The 17,315-nt window shown below is 48.5% G+C and overlaps 4 protein-coding genes across 4 annotated transcripts; 3 read left to right on the top strand and 1 right to left on the bottom strand.

The window, feature by feature from the left end:
- Positions 1 to 863: 863 nt before the first annotated feature.
- LOC120708822 (probable magnesium transporter NIPA7) lies at positions 864 to 3,460 on the bottom strand. The gene is made up of 9 exons (XM_039994241.1): positions 3,121 to 3,460; positions 2,873 to 2,929; positions 2,693 to 2,783; positions 2,453 to 2,613; positions 2,234 to 2,361; positions 1,982 to 2,119; positions 1,608 to 1,700; positions 1,398 to 1,515; positions 864 to 1,315 (listed from the first exon to the last, which is right to left on the bottom strand). Exons 1-9 carry the CDS (start codon positions 3,275 to 3,277, stop codon positions 1,185 to 1,187), a joined length of 1,074 nt encoding a protein of 357 aa, XP_039850175.1. The 5' UTR covers positions 3,278 to 3,460; the 3' UTR covers positions 864 to 1,184.
- A 5,453-nt stretch (positions 3,461 to 8,913) lies between these two features.
- On the top strand, positions 8,914 to 10,902 carry LOC120708821 (amidophosphoribosyltransferase, chloroplastic-like). The gene has a single exon (XM_039994240.1). It carries the CDS (start codon positions 9,033 to 9,035, stop codon positions 10,656 to 10,658), a length of 1,626 nt encoding a protein of 541 aa, XP_039850174.1. The 5' UTR covers positions 8,914 to 9,032; the 3' UTR covers positions 10,659 to 10,902.
- Positions 10,903 to 10,992: 90 nt separating this feature from the next.
- On the top strand, positions 10,993 to 14,584 carry LOC120710280. Its single transcript, XM_039995919.1, has 3 exons — positions 10,993 to 14,230; positions 14,307 to 14,532; positions 14,574 to 14,584. The coding sequence occupies exons 1-3, from the start codon at positions 13,358 to 13,360 to the stop codon at positions 14,582 to 14,584; spliced, it is 1,110 nt and encodes a 369-aa protein (XP_039851853.1). The 5' UTR covers positions 10,993 to 13,357.
- On the top strand, positions 14,531 to 16,767 carry LOC120708820. The gene is made up of 4 exons (XM_039994239.1): positions 14,531 to 15,856; positions 15,941 to 16,042; positions 16,124 to 16,198; positions 16,271 to 16,767. Exons 1-4 carry the CDS (start codon positions 14,586 to 14,588, stop codon positions 16,524 to 16,526), a joined length of 1,704 nt encoding a protein of 567 aa, XP_039850173.1. The 5' UTR covers positions 14,531 to 14,585; the 3' UTR covers positions 16,527 to 16,767.
- Positions 16,768 to 17,315: the final 548 nt, after the last annotated feature.

The raw sequence follows: 17,315 nt of genomic DNA, 5'->3' as shown, positions 1-17,315 counted from the left end.
CTCCGCCACTGCTACCGTCCCGTCACGTCATCCGCTCACGATTAAGGCAAGCAGCTTTGCTCGGTTATAAAACCTCACTGAGCTGGGATTTTTACATACACAATGAATTGCACAAATACAAACCTCAAATACATCAACTTAGGGCCTGTTTGGCAGGGCTCCGGCTCCTCCAAAAACAACTCCGGCTCCGGCTCCTCAGATAGTGTCTTCTCTAGTGGAGCTGGAGCCGTTTTAGAAAATATTTGGCAAAACAACTTCACTTGTTAGATTGATGTTGTAAAAAATCTAAATTGCCCTTTTCTTTTTTTTCCATTTCTTTCTTTTTCTCTTCTCCTTTTCTTTTTCTTTCCCTTTTCTTTTTTCCTCCTCTCCTCTTATCCGGTCGCACGTCTCCTTCTCGCGACTTCCCAACCCCGTCGCCGCCTCCTCCGCTTGGCCTTCTCCTTCAAGCGGCGGCGGCCTGCTCCTCCTCCCCGCGGCCGGCAGCGGCCCGCGCCCCCTCCCTCGTCTCACAGCGCCTCCTCCGTCCCGCCGCCCGCGCCCCCTCCCTCATCTCGCTGCGCCTCCTCGCCGCCACCGGCCTCCGTCCGCGCCGTTGGCTCCTAGCGTCTGCCCGCGCCGCTGCTCCCGGGCCCTAGCGAGGGCAAGGTGGTCCAGGGACGGTAGGAGCTCCGCGGAGCCGTGTGGAGCCACGATTTCATGGCTTCACCTTGTCTGTGTAAGCCGCCAATGGCTCCAGGAGTGGCTTCACACGTGAAGCCGGTTACAAAACTACCGTTTGGGAGGGCTTCGCCTGGAGCCACTCGTGGAGCCGCTCCTGGAGCCCTCCCAAACAGGGGCTTACATTCGGGAGCCGAAAAGGATTCTACTAAAAAAAAGAGGATAGCTGAATGAAGCCAACAACCTTACATAATTTACACTCAGATGGGAGCAGTAAACCACTTGCTACCATATCCTCGAAGCATTGTCAGACTAAGGCTAGGTAGTTCAAAGAGCAAATATTTTGGCCACTAGCTCGGAGGCAATGCGCTGGACACAAGCCAATACAATTTCTACAAAACTTCACAATTGCTTCAAGCTGGTGTTTGACTGGAATGGGTCTTGTAACGGATTCTGTCCACATGCTGCAGCGGAGAGACTCAGAAAAAACACATGAAACACCAGGCAAGCATCCTGGATGATCCCTACACAAAGTAGTCTTGCCGCACAACAGTGATGAATTCACATGTAAGGGAGTCATCCTCTCTTTGTTTCCCAATATCACCACTTCCTTGGATGTGCCAATATATTTTTGGGGGAAGTGCGGCATATAGGTCTGCAGTAATATACAGAAAAGTTAAGGTAATAATTTGGAGAAAATCACTGTAACAATTCCACTAGATTGAACAAAAATCTACCTGCTGATGCAGTTTGATCAGGTTCTCTAGTTGAATGTAGCACAACAGTCCCGGCTAGAACTGTAAGAAACCCACAAATCTCTGAAGCTATGTTGCTTGCTCTCTGCCCAGACCAGTCCTGTATAGTCATCAGAAATAGGTTTACTATCAAAATAACATGGCAACACCCATATTATTGGTTCACTAAAGTTTTTAAAAAAAATACTTAACCTTGAACATTATAGCACTTGCTAAAATAGTGAGCGTTGTGAACAGGGCATAGTAGATGGGAGAGACAACTGCTGTATTGAAAGTATCCAGGGCCTGAAATTTAACACAACATGCAGTAGCCGTGTAGCACACAGTAAGCATATTAGCTACTACTAAGAAAACACGAACTGAAATTAGGTACTGCAGTCACTCGTGACACTGCATTAAATTGATCAATGTGGATGCAAATATGGGACCTCTGAGACAATTTTTTTAGGAAACTTATGATACACTTTTCAAATGTCACAGTTTACATCTGTTATGGAAGCACCGTTCTATGAAATCTGAAGAGTAACAAGCTTCCTTTTAATGTTACTGATCAGGCAGAAGCATACCTTATTCAGATAAACTAATTGAATAACAATACATGTTGCCGAAACCACTGCAAATACCCATGTCTGGAAATAGCCGGCTTGGTTTATGCCTTCAATTGTAAGCTTAATGGCAATGCCCACAGCCTTTATGCTCATTACCTAAAAATACCACAACAGCAAACAAATTCATATTGCAAAGAGAACGAAAATTTCACATTACAAACAAAACAACACTTTATCAGAAGAGAATAAAATTTCATGTATAACACTTACTGTCAGGGATCCAATCACCGAGCAAATTCCAACATAAACAATTATGTTCGTTTGTCCGTACCGTGGAGCGCAATATAGCATGAGGAACAGGGACACTCCCACTGCTATGGCAGCATAGCAAAGGAAGGCTGCAGTAACAAAAATTACAGGACACTATCAAAATTTAAGTCCAGCATGATGGCAACTAGCTAACTACCGCAAAAAGGCATGGAAACTTACAAGGCTGTGTCGCCAAGTGCCAAATCTGCTCCACTGAACTAGGGGTCCTTTCCTGGGGTGCGTGTAAGATGATCATTGTCGACCCAACAATGCAGAGACCACAGCCCAGCACGCCCACCCGATGCAACTTCTCATTCAGTGTGAAATGGGCTAGAACAGCACTGCACACAACAAAACACCTCATCAGACACCTAAAAAGACACATTCAGAACAAACCAGCTGAAAAATTCGCCACTATACCTGACAATAATACTGAGTGCGCCCAGTGGTGTGACGAGGACTGCGGGCGCAAACATGTAAGCGATGAAATTGGCAATCTCCCCAACAAGCACTGCAAAGTTTCAGTTTTGATAAAACACTTGAATACAAGTTTTGGCATGATTAAGAACAAATGAGCCCAAGGGATCCGTTGATGCTTACTGGTGACCATCCCGACCCACCAGAGTGGCTCCAAGAGGTAGCTATACCCTCCGGCACCTGAAATTTTGGACAGCTAAAGTAGGTAAGAGGTAGCCTTTGTCACATTTCTCAGCACTTAAGTTTCGAATTAGCATACAGGAACCAGAAAGACCTAGAGGGCGGCGAGCGGAGTATTCGAGAGAAAGAAAAAATTGCGAGCGGAGTGAGACAGCGTCTTCGGGGAGCGAGGGCGGGGGAGGAGCAGATACCTGCTCGGGCTCCCGCGGCGGCGGCGCGGCGGAGGCCCTTCTTCTTGACGATGAAGCTGACGCCGATGAACGCCGAGGAGGCGACGGCGAGGAGCGAGCCCGTGAGGTTGGCGGCGAAAAGGTCGCCGCCCGAGGCGTCGGGCGCGGCGGGGCTCATCGTCGGCGTGCGGCGGCGCGCTGCCGGCGCATTTGAAGCGAGCCCCCGCGCTCAGGTTCGGATTTGGGGGGTTGAAGCGGCGTGGTTTTGACCGGTGATGTGAGCGATGGGGCTGAATTGAAAGGAGGAAACAGGGAAGAGAGCCAGAGAGGACGGGAGCACGAGATGGTGGAATTGTCTCGTTGCCGGGAATGAGTTCGATCCCCATTTCCTTTTCTTTTCTTTTTGTTTTTTTGTTTTTGGGTTTTGCCTCGCCCTTGCGTTGCTTGGGGGTGGATGGTTGTTGTGCACGGCCAGTCTCTGCCACGAAATGCCGTGTTGGACTCTAAAATTGGGACTTGGATGTGAAGGCGAAAATGGGCTAGGAGATGCAGTATCACCATGTGCATTTAATTCGCTACTCCCACCAGCTTCGTCCTTTTTCTTTTTTTCCCTGGTTCGAATTCAGGCATGTTTGGATGGGAGTAGCAAAATTAGCACAAAAATTTTGACCAATAATTAGGAGTACTAAATAAAGGTAATTTATAAAACTAACTCCACAGTCCTGTACTACTTCGCGAGACGAATCTAATGAGGCCTTTGATCGCACGATTAGAGGATGGTTACTGTAGCATCACTGTAGTCAATCATCGATTAATTACTATCATTAGATTCGTCGTGAAAAATTACACCCATCCGTGAAAAGGTTTTGCAAATAAACTTCGTTTAGTGCTCCATACATGTAAGATTCTTTTTTCGGAAATTGTGTGCTATGCTACACTGGAAAAACAAACACGGCCTCAGATCGGCACGAAGTTGATCGGAGCAAGTGGTGGTACCCACGTGACAGGAACAAGTTTGTTATGGCTAGGCTATTGGACCACGAGGCCGTAAAACCTTTGGAAGAGACGTCAGTAACATGAGGTCCGGGCCCGCCGGTCAGCTTCCGAGCCAGCATGCTAATGGCTGCCGGTCAGGAAGCTGCCCGTATTAACTAACCCCTCGGGCCTCGGGGGTCTCTTGCCGCCGCCGGCCCGGCCGGATCCGCGGCGCCGGCGGGAACGGACACGACACGACGCGCGCGCGCGCGTTTGGGCTTTGGAGAGCACTCGTGCCGGCTCGCTCATCATATGGTTGGTCGGTCGGTTTGGTCTCGTGCTCGTCTCGCGTCGCGGCCTCCAGACCTGGCGGCCCGGACCGCCGGAGACAACTTCAGGTGGGCGGGGAGCTCGGAGCCTCGGAATTGAAGGAGAGCGGCGCGGAGCTCTTTTCCCCCGCTGGCCGCCGGCGCCTCCGTCTTGCGGCGCTTTCGACGGACGCCTTGGCTTTGGCACACTCGAGCGCTTGTTGGTACTACGACAAAAGGCACGTCAGCGCATGCCAAGAAGAGAATGGGTTTTGCTCCCGACCTGCCGTGGGCCGTGGCGCCTGCCAGCCGTGCCGGCCGAACAGAACCGGCGCATCATCCCGCAGGGTTCGTTTCGTACCGTGCTCGTGCGCACTCGACCGCCGATGAAACGCTTCGTCAAGTAAGAGCAACTCCAACATTGATTTTCCTTTTTCTCTTTTTCACCGTATAGGGAATTTTTTTTTTCTCAATTTCAACATATATAGAAAAAATGTTTCAATAAATTGATTTTTCCCCTTTCTATATTGAAAGAGAGATGCGATGTCTCTCCTTTTTATTACGGATTGGAGAGAAATTATTGAGGATTGAAAAAAATAAAGGAAAAAAGATATGAAAAATCAATCTGTTGGAGTAGGTTTTTTCAACATCAATCTTCTATATTGAGAAAAAGTGAAAAGAAAAAAAAAAGAAAAGATCAATCTGTTGGAGTTGTTGTAAGCCCGAAGATTTCCCGCGACGCCACATACCTGCCTTTCTCTTCCGTCGACAACGCGGTAACCTGCCTGCCCAGCAGGGGATAGGTTCCGTGAAATCGTTCGTGTAAGCAGCAGCACGGCAGCTTTCGGTGCACAGCACCGTGTCCCGCTGATTCTCGCTTTTTTTTTTTTGACACGAACTACGACGGACTTCTTGGGGTCAGCCTGAGATTCTCGCCTTTTTTGAAGCGAAGCGGATGGTATCGCTAATTTACGGTTGACCGTAAGGAGGGGCTCCCTACGATCGATCTCCTGACCGTTTGTTTTTTTTTCCATTTTTAGTAATTTTTTTTTGTCGTTTTTCGATTTTGGGAAAAAAATTTGTAAGAGAAATTTTGGAGAGGGAAAATTTTTTGACGAAAAAATTTGGAGACCAAAAAAAATTTCAAGCAAAAAAAAGGAGAGCAGAAAAAAATTTTCAAGAAAAAAAATTTGGAGAGCAGAAAAAATTCAAGATTTTTTTTGTATCATTAAAAAATATTCATCCGAAAAAATCAAAGGAATTCAAAAAAAATTGTTGAAAAATTTTTGCAAAAAAAAAACTGGATCTGGGGCGGCGGTGGGCCGCGGCGCCTCCTCCCCTCCACGCCGCTGGCCCGGCGCCGCGCCTCCCGTCCCTGCCGCCGCCACGCCACGCCACGCCACCCCTCACCTCCTTGCCGCCGGACCGCCGCGCATCCCCTCCCCGCCGCCGGCCATGGAGCAGAGGGGGCCCGCCGCGCCTCCCCTCCCCCGCCGCCGGCCATGGAGCAGAGAGAGGCCCCGCCGCGCCTACCCTCCCGCGCCGCCGGCCACGGAGCAGAGGGCCCCGCCCGCCTCTCCTCCCCCGCCGCCGGCCATGGAGCAGAGAAAAAAGGGAGGGGGAGGAGGACGGCTGGCCATGGAGCAGAGGAAGGGAGGGAGAGAGAGGAAGGGGGAGGCAGAGGGAAGGGATGGGGAGGAGGACGGCCGGCCATGGAGGAGAGGAAGGGATGGGGAGGAGGACGGACGGACAGCGCCGGGCGGCTCGTCTGGATTCAGATCTAGAATGAGAAAGAGAAAAAATAGATAGAGGAGGAATGGAGCAGGTGGGGGAGGGGATCACGTGGTGGGTCATGTCGACCGTAATTTTTTCTTGCGTGCGGTCATCCGGAAACTCAGCATTGCTGAAGCGGACGCCAGTCCTGGTGTGTTTGCGGACGAGAGCGTAGCACGCGAATCCAGCCAAGCATCCCTGCATCGGCTCCGATTTCTGGACGAGGGAGACGGCAAGCTGCCCGCCACGGCTTCCGCAAGCCATGCCCCCGCGCCGCGCTCCTCCTGCCCGCTGACGCTCATGTCCTCTCCTCCCCTCTCCCGTGTCCGTGTGTGGTCGTATGGAGTGGACAAAACGAACGGAATCCTGCGGGCACGGGCAGCGCACCGCCCGACTCGAGTGGCGGCCGGTGAGGCGGCGGCGAGGGCTCCGCGAGGCGCCGCCGAGGCGGCTCTGATTCCGTGACTTGGACTCGCGCCGCTGGACGCTAGCGATCCCGTGCGCCTGCGGCCTGTGCGGTGTCTCTTCGTCGCGTCATCGCGTATGGCTGCGCGGCGCTCGGTTAACCTTAAGGGTAGGCCGCTGGAGGGTGGAGACGGCGAGCGAATGCCGGGAGGAATCACGCAACGCGCCGACGTCGACGAGGATTCCAGCTGATTGACTCGAGGACACGAGTAGGATTCCCCTGCTTGGATTTGCCATAAAAAAAAGATTCCCTGCTTGGATTATTAGGTCGTGTTTAGTTCGAAAGCAAAATTTTTTTGTGTTGGAATATTACTAATTTGAAGTACTAAATGAAGTCTATTTACAAAATTTTTTGTATAGATGGGTTGTAAATCGCGAGACGAATCTAATGATACTAATTAATCCATGATTAATCAATAATTAGCGGATAGTTACTGTGGCATCACTGTTGCAAATCATAGATTAAGTAGGTTCATTAGATTCGTCTCGCGATTTACAGCCCATCTATAAAAAAAAAATTGTAAATAGAATTTATTTAGTACTCCATGCATGTGTCGAAATATTCGATGCGACGATTTTTTTGTGTTTACGGAGTTTATGATGCGATGATTTTTTTTGTGTTTACGGAGTTTATGAGTAAAGATAGCCTTAGTGCTTCAGATTCGACGGTAACTGGTGCTCACAGAAAACAACATGTTGCCCCAGCCCCGGAAAAGGTAGTAAACTGAGTATCATCATTCGTGGGCCGTACGTATGGCCCGTATTCTGTATACGCTCAGCGGGGCCGGGCCCACCGCACCCACTTGGCTCGGGGACCACAGTCAGGTCGGCTCAGTGGTGGGCCCACGAGTCGCCTAGTGGGCCTCTCTCACCTCGAGCCCACAACAGCAGGAGCAGTCCGGAATTGGAAAGCGTGAAGGCGGCCTCTCGAAAACAAAAGAAAAATTCTAAAAAGGAAATGCTATGTGACGGCGTCAGGCTGACGCTCAGGGAATCGCGGGGGCGAAGGCTGTCTCCAGTGGCTGCGTCCTCTGTGGCCCAAATTAAAAGATAGAAGTCTTTAGAGCAACTCCAACAGATTGATTTTTCTCTTTTCCCTTTCTCATCTTATAGGGGAATCCCCCATTACAATTTTATCTTATTGGGGAGATGTGTTCCAGCAGATTGATTTTTCCCTTTCCCCTTTAATTCATGAGTGGCCAGGATCTTCTCATGCATATAGATCTTGTGACTAGGAAGGAATGGATAGAAAGGGAGAAGGAAAGAGAGAACGTGGAATTCCCCTTTAAATAGGGGAGAGGGGAGGGAAATAAAGGGAAAAAGGGAATAGGAAATAGGGAAAATCAATCTGTTGGAGCTAAATTTTTTCCCCTAAATCTTTTTTATGGCTAAAAAGTGGAAAGAGGAAAGGGGAAAATCAATCTGTTGGAGATGCTCTTAGGAATTTCATTTATTCCATGAGTACTGAGATTTTGCACGGTGTATTCACACATTGTTGTTTCAAAAGTTTTTGATATACAACAATAGCTTAGCTCACTGTGGCGGTATTCACACAATGTTGTTGCAAAATGTTCTTTGTGTACGACAATAATACAGTAGACTATGCATCAGTATTCATGCAGTGATGTTTATAATGCTTTTGATCTACTATAGTAGAGTAGATGGATGGCGTAAGCACCACGGACTTAGACAAAAAAACAAATTGAGCTGTTATGTTTTCAATAGTTGCAATTGACTTTTTCATATAAGCATTTGTTTCTTTTTGTGGATTATATAAATACTTGGTTGCATTATACATGTCCGACCTTTGGGCGTACGTATCCATCGGATGGATATAGAGGCCAGTTCATCCTTTATTGAAAAATACATATCCGATCACTGATTGTGAGATTTGAATTATTCTTAAATTAACGTCCATTCTATAGTTCCATATCAGAAATTGATATAAAAAACATAAAACTCAATGTCATGCTCCTCCCTACAGCCCGCCCATGTTAACTGCAATGAATACATATTACCTTTTGCAGACTTAGTGCCTGCCTAAGATGCAGCTGTACTATGTACAAAATAAAGGAAATCCGCGTAGTACTAAGAGATAATCTATGCACTCGCTGTATTAAAACTTCACAGTAAAATCTTTATTGAAAATCTTAATAATGATGATCCCCCCGCACCAGCTGGAAGAAAATCACGAGGCCAACAACAAGGCATGAAGAAATTTCGTAGACGGCTGGGCCAACCGCCCAACCGTATATCTCCTGTATACACGCCCGTATACCTCCTGCTCTCCGCTTCTCCAGGTTTGGGGGAATTCGGCCGCCCGCTTTAAATCCCGTCCCTTCACGTGCGTTCGGGAGGGCATCCCCCTCGATAGCCCTCGGAGTCGCCTCCCCAAACTCCCGGTACCAACGCATGGCCGCCGCCGCCGCAGCGACCACCACGCCCTCCTTCCCCCTCCTCCGCCGCCCGGCCGCGGCGCCGGCCACCGACCGCCACTACCATCTCGGGTGCTCCGCGAAACCGTCGCCGCTCGAGCTGCGGTACCGCGCCGCGCGCCTCGCCCCGGCGCGGGCCCTGCTCCCGGACCGCGTCACGCCCTTCTCCTTCGACGCGGACGGCGACGACCACCCCCGCGAGGAGTGCGGCGTGTTCGGGGTCATCGGGGACCCGGACGCGTCGTCGCTCTGCTACCTCGGCCTGCAGAAGCTGCAGCACCGCGGGGAGGAGGGCGCGGGCATCGCCGCCGCGGACGCCGATGGCAAGCTCAAGTCGGTGACGGGGCTGGGGCTCGTAGGGGACGTCTTCGGCGACCCCGCGCGCCTCGCCAAGCTCCCCGGCGACGCCGCCATCGGCCACGTGCGCTACTCCACGGCCGGCGCCTCCTCGATGCGCAACGTGCAGCCGTTCCTCGCCGCCTACAGGTTCGGGCAGCTCGCCGTGGCGCACAACGGCAACCTCGTGAACTACCAGGCGCTGCGCAACAAGCTGGAGGCGCAGGGATCCATCTTCAACACCTCGTCGGACACCGAGGTTATCCTGCACCTCATCGCCACATCGCTCTCGCGCCCGCTGCTCTCGCGCATCTGCGACGCCTGCGAGCGCCTCGCCGGCGCCTACTCGCTGCTGTTCCTAACGGCCGACAAGCTCTTCGCCGTGCGCGACCCTTTCGGCTTCCGGCCTCTTGTGATGGGGCGCCGCCCCAACGGTGCCGTCGTGTTCGCGTCCGAGACCTGCGCGCTGGACCTCATCGACGCGGCCTATGAGCGCGAGGTGGAGCCCGGGGAGGTGGTGGTCGTGGACCGCCGCGACATGTCAGTGTCCTACGCCTGCCTCGTTCCGCACCGCCCGCGCAAGTCGTGCGTCTTCGAGCACATCTACTTCGCCCTCCCCAACTCCGTCGTGTTCGGGCACGCCGTCCACGAGCGCCGCAGCGCGTACGGCCGCGCGCTCGCCGAGGAGTCCCCGGCTCCGACCGCGGACGTAGTTATCCCCGTGCCGGACTCGGGGTTCTACGCCGCGCTCGGTTTCGCGCAGGCGTCGGGGCTCGAATTCCAGCAGGGCCTTATCCGGTGGCACTACAGCGGCCGGAGCTTCATCCAACCGTCGCAAGCAATCCGCGACCTCGCAGTCAAGCTCAAGCTCGCGCCCGTGCGCGGCGTCATTACCGGCAAGAGCGTGGTCGTCGTCGACGACTCGCTCGTGCGCGGCACCACCTCGAGCAAGATTGTGCGCCTGCTCCGCGACGCCGGCGCGCGCGAGGTGCACATGCGCATCGCCAGCCCTCCGGTCATCGGCTCCTGCTTGTACGGCATCGACACGCCGAGCGAGGGTGAGCTGATATCCAACAGGATGGACCTCGAGGGCGTGCGGAGGTCAATTGGCTGCGACTCGCTCGCCTTCCTCTCGCTGGACAAGCTCCACAGCATCTACGGTGATGAAGCACATGAGCTTTGTGACGCCTGCTTCTCTCGGAACTACCCAGTACTGCCCACTGTGCCGGAGCCGGTGCCGGAGCTGGTGTCAGCCTTCGAAGACTAACCAGAAAGGGAGTGGTTCAATACTCTGCATGCTTACTATAGAATCTAGACTCAATTTTGGGCTTGGCATTTTCATATTTGCAATTGCATTCATCCATCTGAATTTTGAGGTATACAAGCTCTAGACATTGATCGAACTGCTACAGTGAGTTTGATCATCTATTGTATTGCTATGATTATGATGACAGTGAATAACAAGAAAATTGTCTTAGCGACGCGGGGTCTAAGAACTACCTTCTTGGCAATTCGGGTTTAATATAAATCTATTTTTTGTGATGTAAGCTTGTTTTGATATCTGAGGTCTGTTGCTCAAGAGTGGGCTAACAGATTATTTTTTCAGAATTCCTTAAGTTGGCATGAATCAGTTGCAAGCTTTGCATTAGTTCTCTAGAATCAAGGTTTAAGTTTAATTGAGCTGTCCATAAAAAGGTTGACCTGGACTTCTCTTTCATGACAAATGACATCCAACCTCAATCTTAAGTGAAGTGCCTCCTAGGTCTTTGCTGAATTGGAGATCGAATCATGTCTGCTAGTTACTTATTCACAAATTTATTTATGTGCCAAGTGAAGCAAGGAAGTTCCTGAAATAGCACTAGAAGTATGATAGTCTGCTCATTGCAGTCAAGCCTGACTATAAGCGTCATACTAGCTGCCTGTCTCCCGACAACAGTTTGTTTGGATGTTGATTTGCATTTAAGAAGGTAGTCAATAAACATCACGACGTTGACATGATTCTTGTTTTATGGTTATTAAACCTGGCCAAAACAAACACTCTTTCGACAAGGGTTTCTGCTCACGTGATCTTGCTGCTTGAGCTATTCTGTAGTATATGTTGACTACTTGACTCATCTGCTTTTCTGTCGGAATACTTGCCGTTGACATCTTCAAAATTGGTCCTTGAAATCTTTGCCTTGATCTGATCCCATCTGCTGTTTTGATCGAGACATGTACTGCTTTCCTGATAACGGCCATCTTTCTATGGTTTCTCTGAATCAGTCTGGTTTATGTGAAGGTGAGCTATCAACTGTGGATGTAATCCATGCCTTGTGAACGTGAGCTATCAGGATCATGTGATGTTGTCCATCACATCCTTGTGAAGATCTCTTTCCAAGGCCATGGCTAACTAAATCAGTCCTTAACATCTACTACATCTTTAGTCCATATGGCCTTATGGACGCTCTGATCCCATCTTTTGTTTCGGTCGAGACATGACATGTGCTGCTTTCCCGATAATTCTCATTTTTGCAATGTTTCCATGAATCATCTGGTACTCTGGTTTTATGTGAACGTGAGCTGTCAGTTTTTGCAATGTGATACTATCCATGGCCTCTTTTTCTTTTTTCTTTTTCTGTGAAGTACTCTTGAAACTTGAAAGGGCCAAAGGCCAAGCCCAAACTGAGCTAAGATGCAGGACGCAAGGTTTGAATGATCAAGAGCGACTAGCCTGTTCCAGTCTTCCAGAGGATGAGATATGGATGATGGCATCTTGTGATCTGCGAATCTTACGGTCGCCTTCTTCTTTCGGCAGAGAATATATCCTGTTCTGTCTTTTACTAGTTCCGGGAAGGCACGAAAGTACGTAACCAACAGGATAGAGAAGCATCTGTACCTTTTCATTGCACTGAGCATGATTTTTCAGCGCCCGGTTTATCTGAAAATTGAACGTTTATCAATTACAATACTTATAACACGCGTTCTGTATTGCGGTTTTGTATTGGAGAACCCTGAGCTGAGACTTAACTCTTCTCGGGTTCTTGACATGCGCTTTGTCCATACAATGTGTTACACTGTTAGTCTGTTGGAAACTGATGGGTCAGGTAACTGAGAAAATTTCTTATTTGCCATCAAAATTTACAGTGCTTCCCTATTTGCCATTGAGAAAGTTTTTTTTCCTTATTTGCCATTGAGCTAAACTTCGTTTCACTTCCTGCCACTTCCGTCTATTCCGTCATGATCTGTTACGCAGAGGCATACAATTTTTTTTTCATATTGGCTAAACTGCCCCTTGCTCCCTTTCCCTTCCCTTTCTATTTCTCTCCCCCGTGCTCCCTTTCTACCCCAAATTTCCTCTCTCCCCACGCTGTCCTCACCAAACCCTAGATCGGACGCTCTCCTCACCACGCTCTCTCCCCGCCTGGCTGCTCCTGCGCTGAGGGGCCGCACTGGCCGCACCCCCGCTCACGCGTGCATGAGCACGCCGGCGCTGGAGGAAGGGTGGGCGGGCGTGGCCGCGCCCCCCCACAGGAGCGGCAGGGAGCCCGGCGGTCCCCCTCCCGAGGCGCCCAGGGAGCCTGGCGGTCCCCTTCCCGAGGCGTCCAGGGAGCCCAGTGACTCCATGCGACCGCTGGCGCTGGAGGAGCTGTGGGCGGCAGGGGCCGCGGCCCCCCACACGAGCAGCGCAGACGGCATGTGCGCCCCAGCTCCCGCGCTGCCCAGGGGCAATCCGTCGCAGCCGCCGGCGCTAGAGGAGCGGCGGGCGGTAGCGGCCGCGCCCCCCGCGGGAGCAGCCCAGGTGCGGAGCTTGCCCTCTGTGGGAGCCTCGCCGGAGCAAGCAAATGGCTATTGGAAGGGTGAGTACTCGCGAATGGCTTGGTTTTCCAGCACAATATTTTTTTCCTTTGTTTCAAGATGTTGCTAGTTCAGTAGAAATAGAAGAGATCCAACAAAATTTGAGTTAGTTTTATTATTTTGGTTGATAGGATGGATGCTAGTTCAAGTTACTTACTAAAAATTAGAATTATTGGCAACCCAAAAAAGGTTAGGAATGATGTCACTTGTTTTCTGTTCGAGAAGGTTGTTGATTCAGACACGACAAATTTTAAGGATTTCATTGAGTCCATCGTAAACCAGTATCCCCCAGGTTACCAGAAAGTTGTTCATGTGCACTATTATGATAGTTATTTGGCAGCTTTTCCTAAAGTTAAAACAGACCAAGAGTTGCTGTCAATGTTTCAGAAACACACCGAGAACAAGGTTGTTGACATGGCCATTACATACAATGATCCTTTGGAACCATATATACCAATCACTAAGTGGCCTGGTGCTAGTGATGTTGATTCTGATTTTACTTGTGATCCAAAGCAAAAGCAGCCTATGAACAAAGGAAAGCAGCCTATGAACAAAGGAAAGCCTGAACCTGAGGACGAAAATTGTCCAAATCCATTACTAGAGAATGAGTACGTAGATATTGATGAGGAGAGCACGTACTTGGGCAAGGAGCCTGCGGATGATGTTCCAAGCAAGGGCGAGGACAAGGACGCAGACTATGTGGTAGAAGAAGATTCTGATTCAGGTTCAGACTCTGAGATGGATGATGAAAATGAGGTAGAAGGGATGGAGCCTATAGATGCAGATTATGATAAAAATGACCCTCCAATGCATGTTGGGATGACATATCCAAATATTCAAGTATTTAAGTTGGCATTAGCTCAACATGCTATCAAACATGAGTTTGAATACAACACAGAAAAGAGCGATAAGGGCAGATTCAGAGCCTATTGTACAAGGAAGCAAGAAGATAACTGCCCCTGGAGGTTACATGCTTCTACAATGGATGACAAGCAAACTATAAAGGTAATTGCTGAATGTTCATTGTTGTAAAATTTGCTTGCTGTACAATTTTTGACCTCTCATTATTTCACTTGTTCAGGTAACACGTAACCCTTTTGGTCATATCTGTTCAAGCACTAGAAGGAAAGAGAAAGCGAAGAATGCATCCAAGCATTGGGTATGTGACAAGGTGAAGGGCTGGTTACTTGAGGATCCAAAGTTGGGACCAAAAGCATTACAACAAAAGATCAGAGAGCACTACAAGATAAAGGTCCACTATAAGAGAGTATATATGGGTAAGGAGCTAGCACTGAAACAAATTTACGGTGATTGGGATACTAGCTTTGACAATCTTTATAAGTTTAAGGCACAAGTTGAGATGGTCTCTCCTGGTAGTTTAGTTGACATTGAACATCACAAAATAAATGACAAGATCAGATTTAGTAGACTGTTTGTTGCTTTTAAACCATGCATAGAGGGGTTTCTTAGTGGTTGTAGGCCATATCTAGCAATAGATAGCACTTTCTTGACAGGAAAGTATAAGGGGCAATTGGCTACTACTTGTGCTGTTGATGGTCATAACTGGATGTATCATGTTGTTTTTGGAGTGATGGATTCTGAAACCAATGAGAACTGGACTTGGTTCATGCGAATGCTTAAGAAGTTAATAGGATCACCAAGAGGCTTAGCCATATGCACTGATGCTGGGCAAGCAGTGATGACAGGAGTGAAAGATGTGTTTCCAGAAGCAGAACACAGGGAGTGTATGTACCACTTGGTAACAAACTTTAAGAAGAGGTATCGTGGAAAGGTGTTTGATGAACATCTATGGCAGGCTGCATATGCATTGAATCCATACATCTTTGAGAAGCACTGGGCTGAAATAGAAGAAGCAAACCCAGCTGCAACACAATATCTAAGGCAGTGGCACACTAGATTATGGACAAGAAGCCAATTCTCAACAGCCAGTAAGGTTGACTATGTGACTAACAATTTAGCAGAGAGCTTCAACAACTGGATTAAAGACTACAAGTCCTTGAACTTGGATGATCTCATGGACAGAATTAGACAATTGCTTATGCAAAAGTGGAACCGAAGGAGGAAAATCTCAAACATTTTGGAAGGGTTAATTCTGCCCCACATATTGAAAAGGTTGAATGAAAGGAGCAGGGACTTGGACTTGGATGTGATAGAATGTGGAAATGGGCTTGCTGAAGTTTCTGTATTGTCTGGCAGTGGCTTTAGGTGTGTGGTCAACCTACATGACAAAACATGTACTTGTAGACAATGGCAAGTTTCAGGCATTCCCTGTGTACATGCTTTAGCATTCATTACTTCACTTAGCAATGCATCCCTAGAGAATTATGTGGACCCCTTCTACTCTGTAGAGAGATTTAGAACAATCTATGCTCAGCAACTCCCTGCATTGGTGGACAAGTCTCAGTGGCCAAAATCTGAACATGGATTCTTCATGAATCCACCACTTTTAAAGGCTGTAGCAGGTGGTAGGAGAAGAACTGAGAGGTTCAAAGGATGTGCAGAGAAGAAAAAGGGGCAGCACAAATGTAAGGTTTGCAAGGGCTATGGTCATCGCTGGTACAAATGCAGGGAAGGTGACCCGGAGGACATTGCAGCCCTGTTGGCTGAAAGGTACAGATCATGTGTGTTTACATTCTTACAAGAATTTATAAAATAACTTGATGTTATTCCTATGTTTCTATGATTCCTATGCAGGCCACCAAAGAAGAAGACAAAGAAAACTACCATGGCAGCCACTGAGTTAAGCATTGTCCCATTGGATGATGCAGCAGCACCCTGCATGAGTTTTCCACCAAGGTTAGGCCTCATACTGTTGAAACACTAGTACCAACAAAAAAACAAGTAACAATCACTTATTTATTCTATCTTTTTTCATAGCCAAAACAGTGAACTTTCAGCTAAGAAAAAAAGAAAAGGTCGCACCTCAAGTTCTGGAAAAGGAAAATATGTCAGGTAGTTGATTAACATATTGTGTGCTATCTTCACACTTATTTTTTTTGTCTTACTCAAATGTATGCATGTCAGGTCAAGGAGAATAAGTGGATCCAATCAGCCCGAGGCCCTCTCCATTGAATATCCTGTGGTTTTGTCTAATTCCGGACAACAAACCGAGAAGGCACCAACCAAAACTAGAGGCAAGAAAAGGGCTGCAGTCAAGGAGAAGACAGAAAAGGTAAAGAAGCTCAAACTTGACAGCCCTGCAATGGGCACTAGAAGCAAAACAACATATCCAAGTAGCCCAGCAATGTCAACAAGAAGTAAAAGAAGGCTCAGTCTGTGAATGGATGCTTATTTATTTTGTTTTGGTGGTGCTTTGCATGAGCAACTATGATGTAATGTGATTCTGGCCTTATGTATGCATGAACAACTTAGCATTTCATCACCAGTGAGATCTCTCACCTAGTAGTATAATCCTTTTGCTTGGCCACAATGAACACATGATATAATGTGATCTGTACATTGTTTAATGGCCATAAGGTAATGTCACGGTCTGGGTCATGTCTCTTGAACCTGATGTGTTATGGATGTGTCTTGAATCTGATGTGTTATGGATGAATTATTGGTGATTATTCATGTGTGAAAAAAATATAATTGTGCATATCTTAACAGCTCCATGTCCACTTTTAATTACATCAAGAAGCGATACACAGGCTGATGGCAAGAAAGGAAATGATAGCCAAATTCTGATGGCAAGAAAGGAAACACCAAATTTTACAATAGAGTTTCTACCGAGGGTAAAATAGTCCTTTCATCTGCTCTCTAACACCGTCATCCTTACAGACGGACGGAAGTGGTAGGAAGGGAAATGAAGTTTAGCTCAATGGCAAATAGGAAAAGAAAACTTTCTCAATGGCAAATAGGGAAGCAATGTAAATTTTGATGGCAAATAAGGAATTCTCTCCAGGTAACTACATTCGTGCTTGTCCTGGCCCTAAATCGCGGTCTCTTGTGCGTGTTAGTAGCTGCGGTTTTTCTTAGAGCAAGTATTATAGTGGGCTATAAGAAGACTAAATCCTAAATGGAGGAGAGAGAAAATAAGAAAGAGAATGAAGCCGGGAGCGTTGCACTG

The sequence above is a fragment of the Panicum virgatum genome, chromosome 5K (assembly GCF_016808335.1).
Source record: "Panicum virgatum strain AP13 chromosome 5K, P.virgatum_v5, whole genome shotgun sequence".
Taxonomy (NCBI): Eukaryota; Viridiplantae; Streptophyta; class Magnoliopsida; order Poales; family Poaceae; genus Panicum; species Panicum virgatum.
Note: the sequence above shows the minus strand (reverse complement) of the source record. Positions and strands in the feature narration are given on the sequence as shown.

Excerpts from the sequence above, each read along its gene's own strand:
- LOC120708821 (XM_039994240.1), top strand. The coding sequence starts at position 9,033 with ATGGCCGCCGCCGCCGCAGCGACCACCACGCCCTCCTTCCCCCTCCTC.
- LOC120708822 (XM_039994241.1), bottom strand. The coding sequence starts at position 3,277 with ATGAGCCCCGCCGCGCCCGACGCCTCGGGCGGCGACCTTTTCGCCGCC. Across the intron at positions 2,784-2,872 it reads GTGGGTCGGGATGGTCACCA|TGCTTGTTGGGGAGATTGCC; the intron begins GTAAGCATCAAC and ends GAAACTTTGCAG. Across the intron at positions 2,120-2,233 it reads CGGTGATTGGATCCCTGACA|GTAATGAGCATAAAGGCTGT; the intron begins GTAAGTGTTATA and ends TGGTATTTTTAG.
- LOC120710280 (XM_039995919.1), top strand. The coding sequence starts at position 13,358 with ATGGATGCTAGTTCAAGTTACTTACTAAAAATTAGAATTATTGGCAAC. Across the intron at positions 14,231-14,306 it reads ATGACAAGCAAACTATAAAG|GTAACACGTAACCCTTTTGG; the intron begins GTAATTGCTGAA and ends TCACTTGTTCAG.
- LOC120708820 (XM_039994239.1), top strand. The coding sequence starts at position 14,586 with ATGGTCTCTCCTGGTAGTTTAGTTGACATTGAACATCACAAAATAAAT. Across the intron at positions 16,043-16,123 it reads TGCATGAGTTTTCCACCAAG|CCAAAACAGTGAACTTTCAG; the intron begins GTTAGGCCTCAT and ends CTTTTTTCATAG. Across the intron at positions 16,199-16,270 it reads GGAAAAGGAAAATATGTCAG|GTCAAGGAGAATAAGTGGAT; the intron begins GTAGTTGATTAA and ends TATGCATGTCAG.